Source organism: Chlorocebus sabaeus, chromosome 11 (assembly GCF_047675955.1).
Source record: "Chlorocebus sabaeus isolate Y175 chromosome 11, mChlSab1.0.hap1, whole genome shotgun sequence".
NCBI lineage: Eukaryota > Metazoa > Chordata > Mammalia > Primates > Cercopithecidae > Chlorocebus > Chlorocebus sabaeus.
Genome location: NC_132914.1, coordinates 61,469,563 through 61,488,982, shown reverse-complemented (window position 1 = coordinate 61,488,982; position 19,420 = coordinate 61,469,563). Strand labels below are relative to the sequence as shown.

The window sequence follows — 19,420 nt, the reverse complement described above, 5'->3', positions numbered from 1 at the left end:
AAATGACTCTGACAGGGTCACTCCAACCCTGGTGGCCTTTGGTAGAACCTGGCTCTTTCAGGCTTTTGGGCTGATATTTGATAAGAGTTCTGAGGTGTCAGCTTACTTACTTGAACGCTACAGAGTCTGCAAAATGTCTAGGTGCAATGAATGGGCTGGATCTAGGAGAAATTTCATTATACATATCCCTCATTGAGATAAAATTTTCAGGACACTCTTTTGACTTTTCTTGTATTCAGTGGTGAAGTTCATCTTTGTCACTGTTGTCTTTACTACACTACTATTTTCAGACCATAATCAACAGGCTCTAACCCATGATGGCATGGCAACCAGCAGACTTATTTTTGTAACGTATTAAGGACTGATTTCTATTTCTAGGTAAAACAATGTCTAAGCAAAAGGAACCACGAGGAAAGTGCCACAACGTCCTCATCTTAAAAGAGTTCAATGGAAGACAACACAGAATTTCTGCTTGTTCCTTTTTGGAAGTCTCAGGTATACAAAGGTCATTTAACTTTTAAATTACTGGGCTTCTAGAAATGGTTGATACCTTAGGGTATCAGAAACTAACAAATCACGTAAGGCAGGAGCTAGAAATTGGCCTTTATCACATAAAAATCAGTTTCATTAGGCATTTGGTATATAGATATAATCTCTTAACCTGAGGCTTTTGTAGGTTGCATGCAGAGTTGAAAGTTTCTGAAGGAGGAACTAACACACAGAAACTGTCAATTCAATTTATATGCACAGATGTAGTAAATGTGCTTTATAAAAACAGATTTATCACACACATAGAAAAAAACTAGAAAGTTCATTTTATAAAGAATAATTTTACAAAAGTTTAACTTACAAGTTTCTTTAATTAGTAAGTATCAAAGGAGCATTAAAAATTTAATTTACAAAACTGTATGTTACACATGTGCCTTTTTAGGAAGAAATGGAATTGGTAAATCAAGAAACGTGCTTTCAAGTTTCAGGTTTAGTTTGCCTATAAAAAAACCAATTCAGGCAGGGCTTGGTAGCTCATGCCTGTAATCCCAACACTTGGGGAGACTGAGGTGGGTGGATCACATGAGGCTGGGAGCTTGAGACCAGCCTGGCCAACACGGCAAAACCCTGTCTCTACTAAAAATACAAAAAAATTTGCGGGCATGCTGGCACATGCCTGTGATCCCGGCTACTCTGGAGGCTGAGGCAGGAGAATTGCTTGAACCTGGCAGGCAGAGGTTGCAGTGACTGAGATTGTGCCATTGCACTCCAGCCTGAGTGACAGAATGAGACTCCTTCTCAAAAACAAACAAAAAAACAAAATAATCTTGTGCAATAAAAATCCAAATATCTTTCATTAATATAAATTAATATTACTCATTTATTGTTATTTTATTCTCTTAAAATAAAATATCCCCCAAAAGAAGTATTTCATAACACGATCATTAAGTGTGGAAAAATATTTACATGAATATATTACTAACTCCAACTTGTAACATCATTAGTTTTAGTTATTTTTAATAAAGCAATTTTAAATTATTTATTTTTTAATGATTACATGAAGTACCCTAAATAAAATGTAAGTCAAAAAAGCAAATTATTGCAAAAAAAATAGATATCCTTCAAAAGTAATTTTAATATGTCATTAACAAAACAATTAATTGAACTAAAATGTGGAAAAAAAAGAAAGCACCAGAATAACACAACCTAAATTGCTCAAGTTCTCTAACGGCAACATTGTGTTTTTTTTTTTTGAGATAGAGTCTCACTCTGTTGCCTAGGCTAGAGTGCAGTGGTGCGATCTTGGCTCTGCAACCTCTGCCTCCTGGGTTCAAGTGATCCTCCCACCTCAGCCTCCCAAATAGCTGGGATTACAGGCACATCCCACCATGCCCAGCTAACTTTTACATTTTTAATAGAGACAGGGTTTCACCACACTGGCCAGGCTGGTCTCAAACTCCTGACTTCAAGTGATCCACCAGCCTCGGCCTTCCAAAGTGCTGCAATTACACCACGCCTGGCCACAAGGGCATCAATTTTAAACGAAATATTGTCGAATTCAATATATGTAGAGATCACATAAAATCCAGTTAAAAACATATCTTACGGAGACATCTATACTTTAGTTTCTTAAAGTGTGCTAATTGTGTATATATGTGTGTATGCAGACAGATAGATAGATAGATAATTTATTTGAGTACAATTTCTCCAAATCGGGATGGAGTGGCAAAGGAATGTAGCTGTGTACACCTGTCCACTTGCTCCTATATTTCAAGCAGATGAGGATCCACTGTCACTCTGGCTTGGAATGAATACTACAATAAGCAGTGTTTTTACAAACCAGAATTCGAACCCAAGAATTCTAGAAAAGAAGAAAGATTATGTGCTTACCGTATAAAGCTCATTAAGAACCTTCATTAAATCCTCATGAAGTTGGAATGCAATCTCTTTGCTCTGTAATTAAAAAGAAAATAAAAAAGAATATTTTAAAATTATTTACTCTTAAAAAGTCCACTGACTGAAAATAGGGGAATGTAGCTAACACTACAGAAAGACAGCAAGGCTCTGTAATAAACATCTTCAACGGAATGGCCCTTTGTAAACTCTAGACATTGTATACAGATGGACCCCTAGGATAAACAAACAAGTGACAACCTTGGGTGAATGGCTGCCCCACTATTCAAACAGACTTTACCAAACAGAGACAAAGTAAGCAGGTTGAAGCGGCATGCTTGCTTAAAAGTTGAGTTGCAGAACTAAGGACCATTAAAAATGAACTAGATCATGAAATTTTACAGTGTGATTCCCAAAAAGCTAACTTAGAAACCAAAGGGGAAATTAACTTCCTCTGTCCAAAGTTACAATGTGACTGACTACAAGTTTAATTTTTAAGAAAGCGCTTTTTTCTTTTTGGAGACAGGGTCTCACTCTGTCACCCAGGCTGCAGTGCAGTGACATGCTCACAGCTCACTGCAGCCTTGAACCCCTGGGTTCAAGCAATCCTCCCACCTTAGCCTCCCAAGTAGCTGAGACTACAGGGGCGTGCAACCAAGCCCAACTAGTTTTTACATTTTTTGTAGAGACAGGGTTTCACCATATTGCCCAGACTGGTCTCAAACTCAGTGATCTGCCTGCCTCAGTCTCCCAAAGTGCTGGGATTATAGATGTAAGCCACTGAGCCTGGCAAGAAAGCACTTTCAAAGCAGTAAAATGGTAAGTCCACTCAAGGTCTGTGAACTTTTACCTCTGCACTTATTATTATTTTCAATGAAGACAAAAAAGTGGAGAGTATCATTCTTCTACCCAGTTGGTAAAAAACAGCATTTAAAATACCCTTCCCTAGGCTAATTCTGAGAGTTTGATAGAGAAGTATTTGAATATTACTTTCAGCAAAAGCTGTAAGTTATTTTAAAGAAATCTTACATCCAAATGACCTTTCCCCCCCCAATTTGAGTTCATTATGTAGTCAGCTACAGAAAATGGAAAAAAGATGTGTAGCACAGCTTAATCTACAGTTTGCAACAACAACAACAACATCCACTGGTTCATGTAGGTACCTCTCACTGGGCTAACAGTATTAGGGATAAGGGCCGTATCTTAATCAGTTCTGCAACCCCGTGGTGTCCTGTGTGGTGCTTGGGCAAGTGGGCACCAAGAATGCAGAATTTAAAGAGGGTCCTAGTCCTGGCCCAAGTCCATCTTGTAAACATGAGGTCATTGGGTCAGGCCTCAACAAAAGCCAAACAAGTATGATGGACTGAAGACTCGTGGAAGATAAAATAGTGTGGGAAGATGGCGTCAGAGCAGTACCTGAATTTGGAGAAATTTAAATTCATTAGCAGTATTTTTCACTGAATTTCCTTGGAGTATCTAAGAGAGTGCTGCTATTTACTAAGCTCTGACAGCTTCTAAAATCCCAAATTGAAATTACGGATTTTATGTCTTGCTGTGTCCCTGATATGTGAAGATGTGGGTTACAAATCACCGAGAGTGAAAGGAAAGTTTCAAGTAAAAAAATGAAGTCAACTGAAACTCATTTTATTTTTCCTCTGTCTTGATTATCGAGAGGGTATATATTACACTACAAATCTCCTATGACTTCAGTTTGGTGTTATTTTAATATCAGATTTCATTCAAGGATCTAGGCCAACAATTTAGAACTCTCTAATGGGATCAAAGGCCACCAAGTAACTCTGCTCAGCTACCCACGTTTCAGGTAGCAAGTCTAAAAAGAAAAGATGGCTGGTCGCATTGGCTCACGCCTGTAATCCCAGGACTTTGGGAGGCCAAGACAGGCAGATCACTTGAGGCCAACAGTTCAAGAGCAGCTTGGACAACATGGTGAAACCCCATCTCTCTTGAACATACAAAAATTAGCCAGGTGTGGTGGCACACATCTGTAATTCCAGCTACTCAGGAAGCTGAAGCATGACAGCTGCGTGAACCCAGGAGGCAGAGGTTGCAGTGAGCTGAGATCACACCACTGCACTCCAGCCTGGGTGATATAGTGAGACTCTGTCTCAAAAAAGAAAAAGAAAAGAAGAAAATATTTCTTGGCTAAGACTTCAGAACAATAACAGCAACAAAAAAATCCCTTATGTTCAAGAAACCTTAACCCAAGAAAATATTCTGGGTCAGATAAAAGATTTAGGTTTGGGGTTATAAGGGTCCTCAAAGCTATCTTAGGCCAAATATCTTAGGACAAGATGATTTTTTCTTTTATTTAACTTTTATTTTAAGTTCAGGGGTACATGCACAGATTTGTAGTATAGGTAAACTTGTATCATGGGGGTTTGTTATACAAATTATTTTGCCACCCATGTATTAAGCCTAATACACGTTAGTTATTTTTCCTGATCTTCTCCCTCCTCCCAGCCTCCATCCTCCAACAGGCCCCAGTGTGTGTTATTCCCCTCTATGTGTCCATGTGCTGACGAGTCATAGTATGTTGATATTTTCTAAGACTTCAGATAATGAGGTAGAAGACATCTGGCATCACAGACAGACTGTGCTCTGCCAGGCATACACTTACATTTTTCTTTTGTCGTTCCCCAGAGGCCCTGAAATAGATAAAGTTTGTCTGCAGGCAGTATAATATAATGCTTAAAAGCAAGGTCTAAGGACTACAGAGTCAGAATGCATAATGTGATGAAGGTTCAAGGACTTTGGATCTGCCTATGCCTCAGTTTCCTGACCTGTAAAATGAATATAGGCATTGTACTTATCTCATAAGGTTCTTGTAAGTGTTAAAAAGATGATTCATGCGTAGTATTAAGAATGGTTCCTAACACACAGTGAATGCACCATAATTATCATTATTTCTTTTTCCAGATACTGTTTGTCATGGCAACTCTCTTGAGTGAAAAGGCCACATCACATTGTCCTTTCTCGTGGTCTCTTTTGACATTGATTCTTTTGGCTTCCCTGAAGGAGGGGCTTGAGTTGACTTTGATGTCCCTCCCTACTGCCCTGGCCTTTAGATTCCTTCAGGTGACCCTGGATTCCAAAGGGCCCATAAGGATTATGCTCCAGCTTTTCTTATATCCATATTCCCTTGCCATATGTGTATATTAAATCTATCTTCCTATGTTCCATTTTCTCAGGGGGTCCTACTACCATTGCTATTGAATGAATTAATGAAACATCCCTTAGGAAATGGATAATTCCTCAAGTCCACATGATAAGGTATATGTAACTCATGAAAGAGGCCCTTGAGGAGCAGGCTCCAGTAGGAATTTTAGATTTTGTGAAAAGTTGGTGTGGAGTTCCTTTCAGTAGGTAGACCCCTGGCTATCCTCATGACACAGCACCAAAGTTTCTGCCTGTTTGTTCACTTTGAATGACAGTCCAAACCCTCTATTGTCTAGGAAATAACACAGAAATTAAAGATTTTCTTCCCAACACTAGTCTGCAAAAATTGCTAAGGAACTGAACTATGCTCTGAGAAGCACTAGTTTATATGACTAATTTGTGAAATATGAATTCACACATCCTTGTATTCACAGATACTTGGGCTGGACAAAACATCAAGTCCTAATCTATATCCTGGGGACATGGTTCCTGTTCTCACGGTATGGCAACAGTGGAGGAAGCACCTCATGTTACCCCCACTTTAAATATGTTTCCAGTTTATTACAGTAACAACGAGAAACAATTGTTTCTTCAAAATGCTACTCTGGACTCCCAAAGAAGCAATCTTTAAACCAAAATGTACCTGGTGTGGTCCAGTTAGCATACGGCATTACTAGGCTAATGAACTGAAATCCTTTAATTAGAAAATATCTGGATTGTCAAAAGTCCATCAAAATTCAATAAGTGAGGCCAGGTGTGGTGGCTCACACATATAATCCTAACACTTAGGGAGGCTGAGGCAGGAGGATTACTTGAGCTCAGGAGTTTAACACCAGCCTGGGCAACACAGTGAAACCACGTCTCTATTAGAAAAAAAAAAATTAATAGGTTAAATACGCCTATGGATTCTATTTCATTAAAAATTAGAAAGTAGGCTGGGCGTAGTGGCTCATGCCTGTAATCTCAGCACTTTGGGAGACTGAGGTGGGCAGACTGTCTGTGCCTAGGAGTTGGAGACCAACCTAGAGAATATGGGGAAACTCCACCTCTAGAAAAAGTATAAAAATTAGCTGGGCATGGTGGTGCACACCTGTGGTCCCAGCTACGAGGGAGGCTGAGGTGGGAGGATCTCTTGAACCTAAGAGTTCGAGGCTGCAGTGAGCTGTGAGCATACACTCCAGCCCGGGTGGCAGAGTGAGACCCACTATCAAAAAATAATAATAATAATAATAATAATAATAATAATAATAACTTAAAATATTTGAAAGCAGTGAGAGCAGACCCTTGGCCCTTGAACAACAATTGTCACGTAAGAAAAATAATATAAGTATTAAGGAGAGCAATCAATGTTTCTTCTGTGTTAGGGAAGAAGTTTTTGTTCCTCATTAATATATTCAAATAATGGTAAAACTTCTAATATTCTAATACATTTCATTAGGATTCTGGGATCCTGACCCAAGGGAAGGAAAATGGATAGAACTTCAATTCAGTTAACATTTACTGAATGTCTCCAGTGTATACACCCAGAGTTTAATTCCAAGCCTATTTCCAATTGTTCACTGTTTATTGTCATTTTGATGTTTCAGATATTTCTAACATTAGTCCAAAATGAACAGTCTCAAAGTTTTTAACCTTTTTCCACCATGAAAATGAACTAAGTATATTGAATATTGAAGAAATAGAGAACAGAAGGACAATCCCCCCATTATAATTTTTTTTGTTTATTTGACACAGGTCTCCCTCTGTCACCTAGGCTGGAGTGCAGTGGCCGGAGATTCTCCCACCTCAGCCTCCTGAGTAGCTGGGACTACAGGCACGTGCCACCATGCCCAGCTAATTTTTGTATTTTATGTAGAGAGGATTTTGCCATGTTGTCCAGGCTGTGCTCAAGTGATCTGCCTGCCTTGGCCTCCCAAAGTGCTGGGATTACAGGTGTGAGCCACTGCACTTGGCCCACCATTATGATTTGATGTATTTCTTTCAAGTTTATGTAAACATAGGTCTAAGTATATTTTCCTATTTTGCTTTTTTTAAGTTATAATACATTTTTACATGTAATTATATAATTTTCAGAACCACAACTGGATTCATAACTACGTAGTAAACGTACATGAACATTAAATGTAAATGTACTGTTTCCAATGTTTCCGCTATTTTCTACCAACCAGTCATTTATTTCTTTACTCAATTTCACCGATATGTTTTAAGCACTCTGAACTAATATCATAAATGCTGATCAAAAGGCATATATCTTGCATTTGTATTATTTGCTTAAGCCAATTCCAAGACATGAAATTACTAGCATACAAGTATAAACATTTTTAAGACTCTTGATACATGCTGGAAGTTTATTTTTTAAAAGGGTTATAATGAAATTATAATGCTTCTAGGACAACAATGTCACTCAAGTCAGAAATCTAGGGTTTCTCTAAGACTGACTGCTTTTCCTTGAAGAAGTTATCAATCTTACCAATTTTGGCTGGTCAATTTTTTTCTATAGGTCATCAGAATTAAAAAAAAAAATCTAATTAAGCTTCCTCTGATTAAAATTGTTGAAAGACTTGCTATATTATTTTAGGATAGACTTCAATATTTTTTTTAAGTCATCCAAAACTTCTGCCTAACTAGTCTACTTCACTTTCCACAAATTTCACACCTGATCCTTCAGCCTGGTCCTAAACTGCTAAGTCTCAGGCCCTGCTTTCCCATCTCTGCGCTTTCCCCATGTCATTTCCTCTTTCCTAGACTCTCCCTCCTTCTCTTTGCCTGGTACAATCCTACATGTAACTCTGTAAAAACTTTCTGGTAACTTCACCTTGTCCCCCAAGGAAAAGATTAGGTCTTCCTTCCTTGTGATTTTATAATACATTAATTTATTATCACCTCTAGGCTATCTAGTACACTGGCTAAGAGTTCAAACGCTAAAGTTGAAGTGCCTGTGTTCAAACTACCTTGTTACAGTCCATGTACAAGTTAAGTAATTTTGTGAAGGTTCAGCTTTTCCACTGACAAAAAGGAAATGCTAACAGTCTCTGTTACAGGGTTTTACTGAAATGGTCCTTATTAAACATCTGAAATGTTACTAGTAGGCTTGTCACATTTGTTTCTTTCTTCATAAACACAGTTTCTTTGAGAGCAGGGGCCACATCCTAACAAGTGCCTACTTTGGTGCTTGGTACCTGGAGGTACAGGATCTACATCTGCTGAATGAAAAGCACTGAATAAGGACTGGTTTCTGCACTCCAGTTTGCAATCTCACGAAGGCGCCAGACATACCAAAACAGCTTTCTACATGGAGTGCTATGGTAAGTGCTACACTGGGTGGGCCCTGGCCAGGGTCCCTATTCCTGGAAGGCTGCAGTCTTATCCCCAGAACCTCCCAGAAAGGAGGGAGAGGAAGGACAAAGAGGATAGTTAATACAACCACATATGAGTACACTGAGCAATCTATCAAGTGATCTATGTGGTTGGATTCAATGACCCATTCAGAAGGCCTGTGGCCTTTTTCAGAGGTATTTTTAAAGTAAATCTATTGTGATGACCAGTCAAGAAATCCTGACTGTAAGCTGAGTCACCGTGGGAGTAGAAGAGAAAGAGAAAAACCAGATTAAGTATTTCATGAGAGGGTTTCAGATGATGATAGTGTCTCAGGCTCAGTCAGTTTGGGATGTAAATTCTGGTTAAAGGGATCAGGCCATACTTCCATAGTATGTGCGCTTTTAAGTTTCCAAAGCTCATGTTCATGTGTCTCTATAATAATACATTCCCTTAATTCAGGTAAACACTGAAGACACAGGCAACAGCGTCTTCTAAAATGCCTAAAGGAGAAAGTTGGGTTGTGCTTGATGGCCTGAACCAAATTTCTAGGTAATGTTTACAGTGTTTCTGCACATTTTCCTTCTAACTGACAAGAGACATGGTTTTGTACTTATTAAAATCACAACTAAGTATTGAAGCTATCATGGAATTAGTTTGATGATCTACTTTACCCTAAAGGGGTAAAAATCAGAATTTTTAAAGACAAAACTCCTTGCCACTAGAAAAGGAGAAATTAGAAGGAATCGTAAACACAGAGAAACCAGAGCTTCATTTCAAATTAAAACAAAACTTAACCATAAAGGGAACTATCTGGGGTATCTATTACAATTACTAATGTAATTGCTGGACAAAAGTGGTATTCTACATCCAGGTGAAAAAGGTTGGCTGTTGCTGTGTTCAGCCTTTGAGAAGACAATTTGAAAGGTGCATAGTCACCAACAGCAAAGTCACTCACAACCTACCACATATAAACAGTACTTGAACGGGCTGATTAAGTAACTCAAGACTGAGATTTAAATCCTACAGGAAATAAAGTAGATGAAACAAGTGTCTTCATATTCATTTCCCTAGCTCTTCAAAACACACATGAAGAGTTGTTTCTCTACTCAAAATGCTGATAAACTGGAAATACCTTTTCAGTGTCACTAAATGAATAATGAGTTACATATAAATTCTCAGTGACTGATGTAAATAAACCTACTTAATTAAAATCAGAATGAGTTATAAAACTGTTTCAGACTATAATATAATTAACTAAAAATATCAAAAAGTAGTTCCAAACCATTTTCAATATGCTGAACTTTACAAAAATGCAATTAACTCAGCTTTAGGAACAAGTTCTCACTATTACTATATTAATATGTCTTCTTTAGTGCACGAAATTGAGACTACTAATTTATTAGTAAAGCCAACTGGCCTTCTCCTCTGTGACAGCCATAATTATGAGAGATCCAAAGCTATACCGCTCCCTGGTGTGACCAAAAGCTCACATCTACAACTCAGGTGGCTGGGATTATAAGTATATCATGCAATGAAGCAAACTAGACCACACTGTGTAGGAAACCCATAACCTTAGTCTTAATAGCACTGTGGTAAGAAAAATCGAGGAACTAAGCAAATCAACAAGCAGGAAGTTTGCTCATTTATAATGTAAGTCATCTACTGGATTAGCAAGCAAAAGGCAGAGATTCTTTGAGATATTGAAGTAAGTTCCTTCATTCACATACTCAGTCATGCATTCACCCGTTCACTCTACTAGTTTTTACTGAGTGTCTCCTATGTGTTTAGGAAAGAAAAGTGACCTTACAGTCTAGGAGAGAAACAGAGAGGTAATCACAACAATTTCAATCCAGTCTGATTTATGCATCTTCAAACACTTTAAGCCAAGCAAAATCTCCATATTTATATCACTCTGGAACTATACCCATAATTTTTTTAATAAACTAACTGATCTTTCAAAATGTAAACAAAATCAGAAACTTCCTTTAAAGATTGACATTTGGCCGAATAGCACCAACTCAGAACTACAGTCAGTTAACTGGTCATCAATCTGACAATGGGTGTAAGTACAGGTGCCATAACGAATAGAAAAAGAAAAACATTCTTAGGAGTAAGTATCTTTTTGACAAAGAACTTGGGTTGCTGAATACAATCAGAGAAATTTTAAAAATGCTTGTGGCTAATGGGCAATTGCACATGGGATGACAGGCACTTTAAGGGGAAAACCCCCAAAACCTTCAAAAAGGGCCAAGCTATTTAAATATCTGTTTAAATATAGTTAACTTCTCTGAGCTGTTTCCACTGTAAAACAGGGAAAGATCACAGTATATACTCCACAGGTTGGTAAAAGGATTAAATGAGATGCCCATGCTTATGTGCTTAACAGGGTGTCTGGCACATACTAAGCATTCCATAAGTATTATCTCTTACCGTCATTATGATGCTATTATTAGCTCAGCATCATATCTTTGTCTTATCTTGTGAAGACATTTTCGGTTTTTCTAAATTCGAATGCAACAGTCTATTCATATAAATTTTCAAATTAGAATGTCTTAGTCAACTCAACATAATTCAAGATTTACTTTTTAGAATACTCAACTGTGTTTGTGGTACTATATTAAGGAAGATAAAGTCCATTCCAGAGAATACTGCAAAACTGCAACAAAGCAGAACTCTAGATCTGAGACGGCCTTGCTGACTTCAGACCGTTAGAAGGTCTTTCTTAGGGTAAAGTAAAGCTGTCTCTACTTAACTTCCTCCAGTTGGTCTTAACTTCTGTAGCCTTACAGAGTAGGTATGCTGACACCATCGTCTGTATGACAGGTCTTCAAATATTGAGTGCTAGCTGAGACTTATTTTCTCTGTACTAAATATTCCCAGTGTCTTTAACTGCTCCTTATATCAGGGGTCCCCAACCCCTGGGCCGTGGACTGGTATCAGTCTGTGGCCTGTTAGGAAATGGGCCACACAGCAGGAGGTGAGTGGTGGCTGAGTGGTGGGTGAGCCACCATTATAATGCCTGAGCTCCGCCCCCTGTCAAATCAGCCACAGCACTAGATTCTCACAGGAGCACAAACCCTACTGTGAACTGTGCATGCAAGGGATCTAGGTTGCATGCTCCTTATGAGAATCTAATGTCTGATTATCTGAGGTGGAACAGTTTCATCCCGAAACTATCCCCTTGCCCTTGGAAAAACTGCCTTCCATGAAACCAGTCCTTGGTGCCAAAAAGGTTGGGGACCACTGCCTTGTATGACACAGTTTAAAGAAATCAGAGCAAATTCTCCTTGCCTTACAGATAACGGTTTGTTATTTTCCAGCTAGTGATATTAAGTACATGTTTTTATATTTCAAGGAACGGAGGCTAAGATCTTGGGAGGATTAGGAAGCAACACAGGCCACTCAGTAACTTGTAATCACTTGTGATTGCCCTGTTTGGTGGAGTCAGTCCAAATCCATGTCTGCATAGTTACTGTAAGTCCAATAATCTAGGAATCAGGATTAGATTCTTTTTCTTTTCCCAGTAAGCTAAAGATCCATCAGCTAAAGAAGTAGAAGCCTTAAGAAAATCTGAATAGGATGGACTGAATAAAAATATTCTGGATTTAAATTACTAACAGGGCTTTTATAAATCAACAGCAAAAATCCATTCCACTCATTATTAATTTGCACCAATGAGAATTATTTTTTTCCCCCCAGGACATACTAGTGGCTGACAACAATAAGAACTTTTTAAAGGCAATGTCATTATAAGTATAGAGTTATGCTCTGGCCACAATTCACATGATAGGATAAAAATTATCACCCAGATTACTAATGCAACAGCTTCCTCACCAGGTTCCCCAAGACAAGTTTCCTCCCATTCCAATGCTTTCAAATGCTTCACAATGCTTTCAAAAAACAAAGCTGATTAAGTCATATATTTGCTTTCAAACTCTCTTAGCATCCTTAATTGCCTAAATAACAACATACCAATTCCTCAAACTGAGATTCAAATTCTTGTGCCTACCACAACCTGCCTCTCTAGATCTCAGAACTGTTTATCCTTCATTACACCACAGGCTACACTCTTAACACCAGCCAGTTGGGTAAGAGATGTGAGCATTTGCTCTAGGCACGTAAGTGGCCTGATTCATCTTTAAAACTCATTGCTGTTAAGGGGCCACCAGGAGTCTTATCTACCCTTATCTTTCCCTAGCTTCATTTCCTAGATATGTGCTAGGCTGGATCAGAAATTCAGAGACTTGTCCTTGCTGGTCTGTCAGTATAGAAGAATGTACTTTCCCTAGTTTCTCTGTAAAGCCCTACCAAGTTTAAGAGCTTGATTAAATGTCGCTCTCTCTGAGAGACCTTTCTTCCAGCCAGAACGCTTTACTCAATCCTTTGTGCTCTCATGGTCTTAGGTCCTATCTATCTAAGAGCAGTTACCAATCTGTAATGTAATTTTTATGTCTATAAGAGTCTAAGATCCTATGGGGGTACCAGTTGAAGATTTGTGTCTTACTCACTTTTGTGACCTTAGTAGCCACCACTGTGCCTATCACATAAAGGTTATCAATGGAGGTTTGTTGAATAAATAAAGAAATATAATGCCTATTCTGTTTTGGGAACAGCTGATTTCGGTAAAGTTAGGTTTCAGAAAAAGTAAAAAGGGAAGAAAAGTATAAGTTACTACGGATTTGTCATGACTTCTTCGGTAGAGTGATTAGATCTTGTTAAATAATAAAAGTTGATTATAATAGTAGACCTGTGCAATCTCCATCTTTAGAGCTAAAGAGTTAAAACTTTTTTAAGAGACGGGGTCTTGCTCTGTCTCCTAGGCTGCAGTGCAGTGGTGTAATCATAGCTCACTGCAGCCTTGAACTCTTGGGCTCAAATGAGCCTCCTGCCTCTACCTCCCAAGTAGATGGGACTACAGATGTACACCACCATGCCTAGCTATTTTTTAATTTTTATTTTTGTAAAATGGGGGTGTTGCTATGTTGCCCAGGCTGGTGTGAACTCCCGGACTCAAGTAATCCTCCCACCTTGGCTTCTCAAAGTGCAGGGATTACAGGTGTGAACCAATGTGCCCAGCTAAGATAAAACTTTTATGGACACGTTTGTTCAAGCCAGCACATTAGCAAATTATGGTTCTATGTGTTCATTTGAAACTGTTAACGTTTAAAAAGTAAAAGTAGTGCATGTGTTTATTTACTACTAATTATTGAACATTATTTTTTCTCAATCTAAATAGTTCATATATCCAGTGTCAAGATCTTTCCTTTTTTATAGGCTTCAAGGTCAATTATACAAAGTATTTAGTTGGCAAATTTTCTTGTTCCTGTTTAACTGCTTCATTCACAATAATTTTTTTTCTGCTGAGATTTAAAAGGTACTGAAATAAATCTGACAGCCATATTTGGTATCTCTTCTGCAAATGCATATTTTTAGGTTGATATATTCCAAGGTATCACAAGTGTTTCTTAATTCAAATATTTGCTATATGTGCAATCTCCCCCAATATGGCATTTCTTACAGCTGCTGAAAATCTTTTAGAATCCCTACCATGTGGTATTAAACATAGTCTTCAACTGGTAAGAAAGTTGGCTAGCAACCAGAATACTGTTCTTAGGTGGCTTTAGAATTTGTTGATCTCAATTGCAGACACCTCAACATATGGTAGGAATGTTCTCTCCTCATCAGTGTCTTTCTTAAAGCAGCATCTTCTTTCTCAGATGAGAAGAATGGGTAAGGATTCAGTGTGTCTATGCCTCTTTGAAAATGAACTTCTTTGAAAACGAATACGCCTGTATTCCCAGCACTTTGGGAGGCTGAGGTGGGCAGATCACGAGGTCAAGAGATCAAGACCATCTTGGCCAACATGGTGGAATCCCATCTCTACTAAAAATACAAAAATTAGCTGGGCGTAGTGGCACACGCCTGTAGTCCCAGCCACTCGGGAGGCTGAGGCAGGAGAATTGCTCGAACCCAGAAGGTGGAAGTTGCAGTGAGCCAAGACCACGCCACCGCACTCCAGCCTGGCGACAGAGCGAGACTCTGTCTGAAACGGAAAAAAAAAAAATATATGAATTTTATTAAGTGCTCATCCTTTATAAATAACTGAAATTGAATAAACCTGGTACTGAACAATATTTTTTAATTCCTTTTTCATGGGACACGAGGGACTGGGTGCCTTCTGACCGACCCTATGTTTGTTCATTGAATTTGGACTCGTAAACCCTAAAATGGGAAAACAAACCAAACTGGAATCTTTCTTTAAAAAAAAAACTAGGATGGAAGACTCAATCAATTTATGTTAATGTTTCTCAGCTGGGGACAACTTTGCCCCCAGAGGACACCTGGCTTGTCTGAATCCATTTTTGGTTGTCAGAACCTGCGAGGTGCTGCTAGCATTGAGTGTGTTGAGAGTCCCACAGCCATTTGAATTAATGTTCCCCCAAAAATAATATATCATTTTTCACTGGCTGCTTTCAATATATTTTTCTTTGTCTTTAGTTTTCAGTTTTATTATGATGTGTGTAGCTATGGACTCCTTCAGGTTAATTTAGTTTGGTTTTGCTGAGCTTCTTGAATGTGTAGGTTTACGTCATTTGCCAAATTTGGGAAATTTTCTTGCAATTATTTTTCAATTAGTTTTATTTTTATGCCCCACACTCTTTCTCCTCTCCTTCAGGACCTCTGATGACACAAGTGTTAGACATTTGGGTATCATTCCCAAAGTCCCCGAGGCTCTGTTCATTTTTTTAAAAATATTTTTTCTCTCTGTTGTTCAGACCAGGTTGTATCTGTTAATTTACCTTCATATACACGGATTCTTCCCCCTGTTATCTCCGTTCTAACACTGAGTCTATCTAGTGAATTTTTGTTGTTGTTGTTTTAGTTACAGCATTTTTCAGTTCTCAAATTTCCATTTATACCTTTTATTTTTTTGCTGAAACTTCCTGGCTTTCCATTCATTTCAAGAGTATCTGCCCTTACTTCTTGGAACATTTTTTATCATGGTTGCTTTAAAAGTCTTTGTAGCCAGGCACAATGGCTCATGACTAATCCCAGCACTTTAGGAGGCCAAGGCAGGCAGATCACTTGAGCCTAGGAATTCAAAACCAGCCTGGGCAACGTGGTAAAACCCCACTTCCAAAAAAATAACAAAAATTAGCTGGGCATGGTGGTGCACACCTGTAGTCCCAGCTACTTGGGAGGCTGAGGTGGGAGGATCACCTGAGCCTGGAGAGGTCAAGGCTACAGTGAGCCATGATTGAGCCACTGTACTCCAGCCTGGGCGACAGAGTGAGACACTTCCTCTCTTCCTCCCTCACTCCCTCCCTTCCTTCTTTCCTTTCTTTCTCTCTCTCTCTCTCTCTCTCTCTTTCTCTCTCTCTCTCTCTCACACACACACACACACACACACACACACACACACACACACAGATCTTTGTTAGATAATTCAAACACCTGTGTCATCTCAGAATTTGATGTTTATCAACGTTTTTACTCATGGAAGTTGAAGTTTTCCTGGTTCTTTGTATGCTGAGTAATTTTGGATTGTATTCTAGATATTCTGCATATTATATTATGAAACTCCAAGTCTTGTTTAAACCATATACAGAATTCTGATAATTTTATTCCATCAGGAAATCAGTCTAGTTGGATTCAGAATACAAATTCTGACCAGTATCCTGTTGTTAATTGTTTCCAACACCTTTGCAGTGCTATTCATACCTGTCCTGCAGATGCACCACAAAGTGGCTTCTCTGGAACTCACACAATGCTCCTATTCTATAGTTCAATTCTTGAAGTCTTTGGTAAGTTTCTGTCTAGGATAAGTCCCATTCATGTGTAGCTTAGGGATTCAGCAGTTCATAAAGAACTTTATGGTGTTGATTTCTCAATCTTTACCCCTTCTGAAATCTCCCCAGTACTTTTTGGTTCCTAGGGCTCCCCTTTTCATTGCTCTAACTGGAAAGTTGGGGCTTCAGTTTTTCTAATCTACTAAACACTCGTTATGACTGTGTCCACATCTGAGGCCATGTGGCAGCAGGACAGACAGAAAATAAAACAACAGGTGGTTGCCCCACCCTCTTGGATCATAGCTCCTCTGATCAGGGAGGAAAGTTTCTCTATTTCAGAGTTGTAGGTAACTGTAGGCCTCTGTTGGTGTCACTACTGCTGTTGCCATTTTGGGATTGTCTAGTGACTGGGGCATGAGGAAGTAGTGAGAAAAATGAAAAATTTGGATCATCTTTATTTTCCCTTTTCTGCTTTTTGTGTCACAGCTAACAGCTTCTCTTACAGCCCTCTATGTTTAAGTAAGTCCAATGTCTACTTCCAGGTTTCTAGCTGCCTTGTATTTAGGCTGGAGGATACTGAAGGAAAAGAAGTGGAAAACATGCCAATTTGATGGAACTTAAAAAATCTGGTCCTCTTCCCCAAACTACCTGCTACTATTTAATTTTCAGTTTTTAAACTGCTGCAGGTATTCAGTTTTTAAACATGCCTTCAGTGGGAAAGGCATGGTGGAGTATACTTAGTCTATTTACCCAAAACCTATGTATATCTTTTGATTTCATCTACCTTTTGGGGAGGGCACAGGTCTTTACCTAGGGTATCATTTAACTTTTGCTGTGGAACAAAACATCCAAATTTAGTGGCTTTAAGCAACACTTTACTTAGCTCAGGATTCTGTGGGCCAGCTGGGAGATTCTTCTGTTCTGAGCTGGCTTGGCTGTGTTCTTTCTTGCATTTGCAATCAGCTGGGGTCAGCTGGCAATTGGATGATCTAAGATGTCCTCATTATATGTGTAATATTTGGCTGGCTGTCACTCAGGAGGTTTCAGTTGCCTTCCATGTAGTCTTGTGCCTCATCCAGCAAGCTAGCTAGGACTTGATAACACGTTACATGTCTAAAAGCATCAAAAGAGGGCAGGCCACAATGTGCAAGCACTTTTCAAGTATCTGCCTGCTTCACATTTACCATTGTCCCATTGACCAAAGCAAGTCATATGGCCAAGCCCAAAGCCACTGTGGGCAAGAAATACTTCAGGGAGTTGATAAAAGGAAAATGCTAACTTTGCACACAAGCTACCCAAACTAAGTGTGTATTCAGGAAAGTACACTAAATATTTAAGATTGCTCTTCAGTTGCTCTTTAAAATGAGTAACGACTTGGTTGTATCTAGAATTTTGGAGTTGTAACTTTCCTTTAATTGTCCTTGGTTTTGCTCCATTGTTTTCTGACATTTAATATTATATATAAGACCTAATCTGTGTTCTTTTTGAAAAGAGGATGCTTTTATGGAATGCTTGTAGAAGCCATGCAAGCTTGAGGCTTGAAACTACTACGTGTGTGTGTCTTTTCAGCAAGTTTGTTTGAAAACTCATATTCTATTTTCATATTGTGATATTTTCTCAAGTGGGGATTCTTTTTCACATCATATTTCTTTTATTTTTAATTCTCAGTCCCTCCAGGGGTTGGTTGGAATCTTTTCTACTTTTCTCAAACCTTATTTTCCCAAAAGACCATTCTTTCTCCTCTTGCTTATGAGATGTTATCACTTCTAACTTCACAAAGAAACAGGAATAGAGAATCCCGCATCCATAGCAGCTCTTCTCTCATCTCCAAATACAGTCTTTTGCCAGAGGCTAATCCTTCTGCCTGTCCTTTGGGTCCCATTACCTGCCCCCTTGGCAGAGTCTTGGATCAATCAATTACACCTATTCTCTCCCAAAATGTCAAGCTTCCCTTTTTTTGGCTCTTTTTCCTCAACATATTATTTTTGGATTTTTTTAGAGACAGAGTGTCACTCTGTCACCCAGGCCGGAGTGCGGTGGTGTATTCATTGCTTACTGTAGCCTTGAACTCCTGGGCTCAAGCAATCCTCCCTCCTCAGGCTCCTAAGTAGTTGGGAGTACAGGTGTACATCATCATGCCCGGCTAACTTTTAAATATTTTTTCTACAGAAATCATGTCTTGCTATGTTGCCCATGCCAGTCTTGAACTCCTGGTTTCAAGTGATCCTCCCGCCTTGGCCTTCCAAAGCACTGGGATTACAGGCATGAGCCACCAGGCCTGGCCCACCCTCAACATTTTAAACTAGTTTGTCCTAACATCCTGTTTTTTTCACACACACACACACAAACACACACACACAACAAACAAACACAAACAACAACACCACCAAAAAAACACCTTTCTTGACCAATGTTCTTCTTCAAATACCTCCCCTATCTTTCCTCCTCTTTACAGGCAAATTTCTAGACAATACTGTCCACATTTGCTGTCCCAATTTGCTCGCTCAACATCTACCATTCTGCCCAGACTGCTCTTACAGAGATAACCAATGACCCTTTGCTGCTCAGATCAGTGGACGTCATGGCCTTTGCATACTGACCACTCCCTCCTGGCATTTTCTTCACTTAGCTTTCTGGACACCTCACTCACCTGCGTTTCTTCTCACCTCTCTGGCTGATCCTTCTCAGTCATTTTATAGGATATGTTTCTTCTTCTCATTCTTTAATTCCTAGTTTTTCTGTGAGTTTTTCTT

General features: G+C 39.0%; 1 protein-coding gene across 3 annotated transcripts in view; it reads right to left on the bottom strand.

Annotated features, from left to right (window-relative positions):
- The window catches only part of SRGAP1 (SLIT-ROBO Rho GTPase activating protein 1), a 308,188-nt gene that overhangs the window by 125,788 nt on the left and 162,980 nt on the right, over positions 1-19,420 (bottom strand). For all 3 annotated transcript variants that reach the window (XM_008003891.3, XM_008003892.3, XM_073020911.1), the window contains exon 4: positions 2,380-2,442. In XM_008003891.3, the coding sequence (XP_008002082.1) occupies positions 2,380-2,442 (63 nt within the window). The remainder of the gene's footprint in view (positions 1-2,379; positions 2,443-19,420) is intronic.